Source organism: Paramormyrops kingsleyae, chromosome 13 (genome assembly GCF_048594095.1).
Source record: "Paramormyrops kingsleyae isolate MSU_618 chromosome 13, PKINGS_0.4, whole genome shotgun sequence".
NCBI lineage: Eukaryota > Metazoa > Chordata > Actinopteri > Osteoglossiformes > Mormyridae > Paramormyrops > Paramormyrops kingsleyae.
In genome coordinates this window covers 6084672-6093250 of record NC_132809.1, presented here as the reverse complement: position 1 = coordinate 6093250, position 8579 = coordinate 6084672, and the positions used below count along the sequence as shown (strand labels likewise).

The window sequence follows — 8579 nt, the reverse complement described above, 5'->3', positions numbered from 1 at the left end:
CACAAGCTATGTGCCATCTACTAGATACTTGGAAATCTACACCCTAAATATCGCTCCTCTCTTCATTCCATTCAGCTTGCTTTACTTTGTAAGGTCAGCAGTCTCAAAGACCATGGTTATGGTGAAACTCTCCGCCGTCTCATTCAGGACCTTGTTTCTCTTGAGCAACAGGGTATATATGTTGAACAGTTAGGAGCCAGCATAAAAGGCACAGTATTATTTGTTGCAGCAGACAATTTAGCTGCTCATTCATTAGGAGGGTTCTTTGAAAGCTTTTCAGTGAGTCAGATGTGCCGATTCTGTATGGCCAGACGGGAGGAAATACAACACAAAGAAGTGCGGACAGGCTCATTTCAACCAAGAACGAAAGAAAATCATGACAGACAGGTGCAAGATGTATTGCAGGATCCTACCATGGCTCAACAATATGGCGTGAAACGAAGCTGCCCACTTAGTGAAAGCTTGGAACATTTTCATGTTGTCAATGGTTATCCGCCAGACGTTTTGCATGATCTTCTGGAGGGTGTTGTTCCGTCTGAATTGGCCTTATGCTTGAAGGCACTAATATCAAAGGGATACTTCTCACGTGAAACCCTGAATGTGGCTATTAAACAATTTCCATATACTTTTTCAGACAGAACAAACCAACCTCAGCTCATCCCAAAGAACTTTGCTTCCAAAGCAACAATTGGAGGAAATGGTCATGAAAATTGGACACTCCTCCGCCTTCTGCCACTACTGATAGGTCATCATATTCCTGAGGGGGATGAAACCTGGGAGGTTTTAATGACCTTAAAGGATGTAGTGGAATTGTCAGTGTCTGCAAGTTTCTCAGAGGAGTCAGTGTGCTTTCTTGACTGCAAGATTGCAGAACATAGAGATATATTTCAGAAGGTTTTCCCAAGCGAGAAGCTACGACCAAAGCACCACTACATTGAGCACTACCCTGAACTAATTCAAACTTTTGGTCCATTGTGTGATGTGTGGACAATGCGTTTTGAAGGCAAACACAAGTTCTTCAAGAAAGTTGTGCGTCACATTCACAACTTCAAGAATATACCCCTTACTTTAGCTCTCAGGCACCAGCATATGATAGCCTTCCATTTAGCTGCTACCTCCTTTTTCAAGCCATCTGTTGAAATTAACAGAGTGAAGTCTGTACTGGTTGCTTCATTTCCTGAAAATGTGAAGAACTGTCTCTATCTCAGGAATAACTACCAGAACACAGTCCTTGTAGCAGCTTCTGTTTGCATAGATGGCATTAAGTACAGTGCTGATATGGTCATTTCCATTGGATCGTGCTCAGGGCTACCAGATTTCAGACAAATAGCAAAGATTGTGGTGATCAATACAGACATAATATTTGTCTGCAGACTCATGACATCATGGTATAATGAGCATCTTAGAGCATTCAAGCTCTGTAGTAGCCATTTGCCCACATTCTCTGTTACCCAGTTGTCTGAACTAAATGATGTTATCCCTCTTTCACTTTACAGAGTTGGAGACAAGCAGCTTGTAACACTTAAACGTCACATATTGTGCTAAGTGAATCAAACATCAAAATGGACCAAAGGTTGTTGCTAAGAGTCATCATCACTGAAGACGATATAAGGAAGTTGACTTTGAATAAGAGACCACAGTCCATTGAAGAGTTAAAAGTGCAACTGGTGGATAAACTGTCACTGCAGTATGACTTTAAACTGCAGTATGAAGATCAAGACTTCCATAATGCCCTCTGCAATTTGACTGAAATAACTGATTTACTTGAAAGAGCTACGCTCAAAATCATCCCTCTTGTGACTCTCCATTTAACCGCATTGTCATCACCCACCACAACATCAGACGCTGAGTTCAGCACAGCAGACACTGAAATCCTGTCGACTGGAAGAGCATCACCATTGCTCAGACAACAGTGGCCAGAGTTGTTTGACATACCCAATTTCTCAGTTGATGTTGAGTATAGACTCAGACAGGCAGATCTTGCCTTTATGAAGGATGGAACACGTATGACTCTACAACGAGATCTGAAGCATGACATACTAGAAAAGCTTGCTGAGACGATGTACAGTTTCAAGGCTTACCCTAAAGATGATGACTTCAGCAGTGTTGCTAAAGCACTGATTAGCAAACACCCCTGCCTCACTGAGCCTGGACCACACGGATGGTATGGCTGGAAAAACAGCCTTAAATTCAAGATGGCCAATTATCGCACAAAGCTTCGAAAAGCTGGATTTGAGGATGTAGCAATCAATGGAGGCAAAAGAAGTAAAGGCAATCCAGAAGGAGAATCCTCAAGCAAGAATATCAAACGGCCAAAAAGAGGTGAAGCAAACTACCTGCCTAACTTACCTGAAGGACATGATGAAACAAGCCTTGAAAATGCCAGAAAGGTTCTTGTGGAAGAAATGAAGAAAAAACAACCCAATGGCACTCTCATCTCACAAATGATGGACCAGTCATTCCCACTACGCAGACAAGAAATTATAAAAAAGGAGCCTGCTGTACAGAACATGGTTGAACGATGGCCAGCACTCTTTACAGAGAGACAGGTAAGCTATTTTTGGTCTCAACCAATAAAATAATGCCAATCAAAAAGAAATTTAAGGTGTGTGGCTAGAAATCCAAACACACTTGTTGCAATGTTAACACCTCTGCCATCTCTACATCCCTACCCACCCCTCTCTCTGTTTTTTCAGGTGTTTGCTGAGTTTAATAGAATCGCCAGTAAGAATCTTGAGGGAGACTTCTTTGAGGCTCTGGACCAGTACGTCCCGCGTTTCATTGAACTTTTCAAAACAAAAAAGGGAACTGTTGGCCAGAAACTCAGTGAGCTGATGCAGCACATGAGCTGGATGGTAAGTTTGGTTCATTTTGCTTTTGATCTGTATGATAGTTCATCAATCAAGTTCTAAATGAGATGATCCAGACCAACCTATGATCCAGACCAACCTATTCTATTTCCTGTCTGACTTGTGCCTGTGCCTTGCAAATTACTCTAACTGGTATTTTCTCTCTCTGTGTATCATTAGACACCAGATGTGACAGTACTTCGCTCTGTTGTCCTCAAAGGCATTCCCATTTTACTTGGTGACAACTCCAGTGAATTCTTCAACACATGCTCTGTAAGTACTTGCACATAAGAAAAAGTTTGGTCTGCATTAATATAGAACTATATCTGTGCTGACATAGATGATGTAATTCTGTTTGCACAATATACAATATATATTTTGTACAGTGATTGATGCATTTTGTATAGCAATTCCTCCACAGCTAATCTGAGAGGTATTTAAAAAGGCAGTAAATAAAAATGAAATTTGCAACATACAGTAAACATACACATTAATTCATTTTAAATCTAAGGAGCGGGAGTCTACAGTAGGTTGAAAAGTCAGTGTCATTGTTCAAGAATATATGGACCTTGTGGACCATAGCTTTAGTTTAACCATACCAGATTTATTTTGTTGGCTATATTGTAACAATCCAGTGTGAACACATCCATATTCTCTAGCAAATACTTTCAACACTAAAAATGAATGTTTTAGAAGAGCATAAAGTCCATGCTGAAGAATGTGTGTGCAACTTTGTAGGATACAGCGAAAGTCGAGGCTCTAGAATGCATCACTGTTGGTGTGCTGACAGTTGTCAGTGAAGATAGTCCTCATGAGGGTCCAAGTTCAGTTGACCTCCAGCCCATCTCCACTGCCATCATTCTGGAGGGAGGTATTGTCATGGATCGTATTAAAAACTTGCCTCAGGCAGTTTGTCTGTTATTTGGGCTTACCTATGCTTTGCATTTGGATTACCCACAATGCATGGCAAATACACTCAACTTTATTCAGACCGTGATGCTTGGACTGGGAAAGAAAAACCTCCCACCAAAATTGTTAGCTCTGAAGAACAGTCTGGGTTAGACCAGTAAAGAGCCATCAGCTGTCAGATACGGTACTTTGTAAGCTGCTATTAATGTTCTCCTTTTATCAGAGAAAGTTTGATGCTTTCTTGCAACTGAGCTGGCTTGTTTATGTCATTGTTTATGTCAATTTATCTCAATAAAAAAAAAAAAATCCATTAAAGTCTGTACCATGTTATGCTGGTATGCTAATGGTGGAAATAGCACTACCTTGTGTTGGAAAGACTTGTTGTTAGATAATGTTGTCAGAAAGAAACCTAGCAAGGTTGACCTGTTTACATTTGTGTAACTTTTAATAGTTGTAATGTAGTACAAATACAAAACCCAAGGAGTGATATTTTTCTTTGTGTTGGTTTAAACTTTGGACTGATGCTCACTTTGGGACACACAAGCATTGGTTGTACTTTGTTTTGATCAGAAATGCAATGATTTTGCATGCACTGAATACACTTAATATTGTGAGACTGTTACATGCTTGGAATTAGCTCACGGAAATGTGGTTTTATTTTTGCCTTGTCCATGTCATGTTCTACAGTCAAATCAAACCACAAGTTTGTTGTTTGGCTGCTGTTTGGTACTTGAATGTACAAGAAACCAATACTTGGTAACAGAACACTTGAGGCTGAATAATATATTTAATGCATATTGTTATTACAATAGCCTAACAGACATAGATCACACTGAGCAGTTTTAGAATTAGCTTTAAAATACATATTAAATATGACAAGAGGATGGAGAAAAGTAATTTTATTGATTATCGAAAGGTTATTACATTAGTTATAAAACACATTTTATATTGGAGAATTGTAATCAAAAGTAATAACAATGTCAAACATTTATTGTTCAGCCTAGATCTGTCAATGATGTAATTATAATTTTTTTAAATAAATGTTTTAATGTAGCTGAATCAACCCAGTGAGTGTTCTTTTAAAGTATATTTTTGTGGTGTTTTTGCCTTCATTAGATAGTAATAGCTAAAAGAGATAAGAAATGATAGAGATAGAGATTGGACCCAAACCTGGGCCACTGTAAAAAGGAGCCATTCAGGGAAATTGGTTAGTTTAATTTAAGTGAACTTGAAAAATGATTGAGTAGTAAGTTGTAGGTGTTTAGTAATTCTAAGTAGGGTTAAATTTGTATCAAGCAGTCCACACAAAATTAAAAAATTAGTTAACACTAAGCATAGCTATTAAGTTACATGAACTTAATTTATTTTTTTTTTGGTTGTACTACTTGATTTAGTACTGCACACTTACAATAAGCAAGCTTTTATAACTCACTAATCTTAAGATTACTTTGCTTAATTTTTTTGAGGCAACGAGTTTACATACTTTTTTTAAGTAAGGTGAACTAATTAGATTTTACAGTGTAGGCCAGCTGCTCCTCTCTATATCAGAGCTTCAAATGTACCACACCTTTATTCTTCAGTATGAATTGATCTAGCTACTTTTTCTAAAGATCAAGTCTTGAATGACACTTGAAAGAATTAAGCTCCACACTCCAGGCAACATTTTGTGATGGAAGATTTAGAGACCAAAAGTGGTAGGCTAATGGCTTTTCAAGGAGGATTTTTCTGGAAAAGTCCATTTTGTCAGATCTTCCCAGCAAGAAAATACTGAAGCAAGAGTATCTGTAGAGTTCATTGTTGATGTTGCTCATGTTAAATAATTATGAGATTATTAGAAGATTGATTTAATGTGAAAAAACTATAACTTAAATAACTAAGGTGGCGTGTGTTGTAACGCGAGTCTGGGCAATCCGGCAAGCAGGCAATAGAGCCGTGAATACGGGTAAACAGGATTTATTCGGGGTAATAAGGCAGACAGGGGAGCACACAGCAAACAACGTCAATGACAGACCTAGGGAAACAGACTTTAACGCGGACTAAATACACAAGACAAGCAGAAAATAACAGGCAATAGGTGATCACAATCGGGGTAACACGCGTAGGCAATGAGGGGGCGTGGCACACACGAGGATCGTACGAGCAGGTCATGACAGTGTGTGAGTGTGCCCTGCAATGGGTTGGCACCCCATCCTGGGTTGTTCCCTGCCTTAAGCTCATAGCCTCTGGGATAGGCTCTGGACCCCCCCGCAACCCTGCATAGGATAAACAGCTACAGAAAGTGGACAGATGGATAACTAAGGAAAATGTAATATATATTTCAAACCTTTAACCTAATGTTAGGTACAGAAGTTAAATGCAGAAAAATATTATATTCGACCTTTGACAAAACAAAGACAAACAATATCATAGCGCTAGGCAGACCGAGGTATCGCGTAAGCAGCAAAGGACGAGGGAACTTGATTGCTGGGAAGAACCCGCTCTTTTATTACAGTCCTCATAAGGTCTACAACAGACACCCAATGAGCACTGAGCCCTCAAATACAACAGTGGAAACACAGGGTGGTCAGACGTCGAACTGTAAAGTAGACACACGGTGGGGAATTCATACAAGCTAAGGACATGTGAGGATCGACAGGGTTCAAATAAGACATAAGCAAACACACACGCCACATTCGGTAACACAAGTACAAGAGCTATTTACAATGAGATACATGGGGCTATATATACAGGCCACAAGCATGCCGTGATGCACAGATCTCACTGGTGTAACAATATTAATAAATTTCTCAAAATACTGAGAGTTGAAGTTATGTATTCCTTAAACTCTAATTCTAACTATAACTGCACATAGGAGAACTATGTTTTTCATCCAAAAATATTTTTTCTACTTTAATTTATTTGCGATGGATGCAGTAAATTAGATTACTGATTTTGAGCAGTGTATCTGAGTTAAATGCTTTTTTGCGAAGCAGATGACATCCTTTATGATTTCTAGGGCATAGTTTTATCAGTTCTAAACATGTGGGTAAGAAAGAAAAAAAAATGGATTTTGTCCTATATCACCAGTATAAAACACGAGGAATGTTCACATTTCTTTATTTTTCTATATATTCCAGCAAATCAGGCACTGAATGAATTTTAGGGATGCAAATTGAAGGTGGGTAACAATAATTTGAATGACTAAGCAAAGGGAATAGGTTGAAACTGCAAAACAATTTCCTACAACCAGATTTTATATACAGTTTAGGCTGTTTCAAGGCCTCAATAGTGCTTAATTTCTTTTGCTGATGCATTTTTAGTATGTGTTACTGTTTTGTTTGGTATTTGCAATCTGATTTAAATGCATTGTTTGGTAACACTTCATATAGAAAGACAGTAAGACATTTTAATCAGTGCAAATGAATTAATTTCAAAATAATTCATATATATTAGGGGTGGGACTCGATAAAAAAAAAAAATCTAATTAATTAGAGGTTTTGTAATTAATTAATCTTGATTAATCACATTTAATCGCACAAGAAAATTTGCCCCAAAGCGCAAATGTTTTTTTAATTTAAAATGGTCTTAGTGGGCGACAGAATCAAATAATAGACATGGTGTTACGCCGCGTGAGCGCTTGGAGCGCAGACAAATAGGCAGGATACCAGGGATCAGGAACACGAGGTTTAATTATAGGAATGAAGGCGAAAACACAGAACAACTACACATCAATACGTCAACATATCAATGACCGGACTGGGGAAACAAACAGAAACGCGGACTAAATACAATGAACTAATGACAACAATCAGAAACAGCTGTAAAACATTGGGATTCCACATGAGGTTAACGAGGGGGCGTGGCACACGAGAGGAGCGGACGATCGGGGCATGACACATGGACACAAATATTGCAAACTCAAGCTCTTTTAATTTCTGGAAAAAATGTATTTAAACTGCATTTCAATTCAAAACAGCGAACAAAAATAATATCCCTGGCCAAAATTGGGCAGACTTATAAAGTGCTATTTTAAGTACTTTAAGTACATTTTCAGAATGGTATTGTCTTTAAATAATAATAATAAAAATTTCAACATAAAATGCCTTAACATTTTAAAAAATTTCACCTATCTAAAAAACATTTATCCCAAAGTGTTATATTTGCTTTTATTCAACACAAACTCAGCACCAATAATCTGAGACCACTTAGAATGTTATTATTCTATTTTTTGTTAAAATCAACTTTAAACATATGCTTTTCAAAAACCTATTTTCAGACATGCTGAGAAATTGTAAAAAATCACATTATAGACATTTCTAGCCAAGACGTTTGAGCTCTGAAGCTTATAGACACAGGGGTTGGCTACTCATAGGTGAAAGAGACATTCTGAAATGTTATGTGGTTTGATTACTAAATTGTTAGAACTTTAGAGTGACACTCTTTTTCTCAAAGTCAGTGGCCTGTACAATGAATATTGATGGGATAGGTGTCCCCACACCTGTAGTAGTTTGCATACTGTCAATGGCCCATCAGTCTGGAATGTCACTGCACCCCACACCCATCACCTTGGAAAGGTAGTTTGAAACGCAAGAAAAGTAGCAACAATAAAATCCTTTTCACAGTTTATTGGTAGATGGTATGAAAAATGAAAAACTGTGACCATATAAATATGATGCAGTGCCTATGCAGAGTTGACGTAAATAAAATAATTAACTATTATTAACGCTCTGGGGACGAGGGCATCGTCGACCACGTATCTTTCTTGTGTATTTCAGTTTATATCTCGCAGAAATCATTATGTAGTATCATGAAAAAACACTGACTAAATCCATAATCTATCTT

The 8579-nt window shown here is 38.0% G+C and overlaps 1 protein-coding gene across 1 annotated transcript; it reads left to right on the top strand.

Annotated features, from left to right (window-relative positions):
* Nucleotides 1–1822: 1822 nt before the first annotated feature.
* Nucleotides 1823–4467, top strand: LOC140578256 (sterile alpha motif domain-containing protein 3-like). The gene is made up of 4 exons (XM_072698680.1): nucleotides 1823–2549; nucleotides 2697–2855; nucleotides 3030–3122; nucleotides 3588–4467. The coding sequence occupies exons 1-4, from the start codon at nucleotides 1989–1991 to the stop codon at nucleotides 3909–3911; spliced, it is 1137 nt and encodes a 378-aa protein (XP_072554781.1). The 5' UTR covers nucleotides 1823–1988; the 3' UTR covers nucleotides 3912–4467.
* The last annotated feature ends 4112 nt before the right edge of the window (nucleotides 4468–8579 follow it).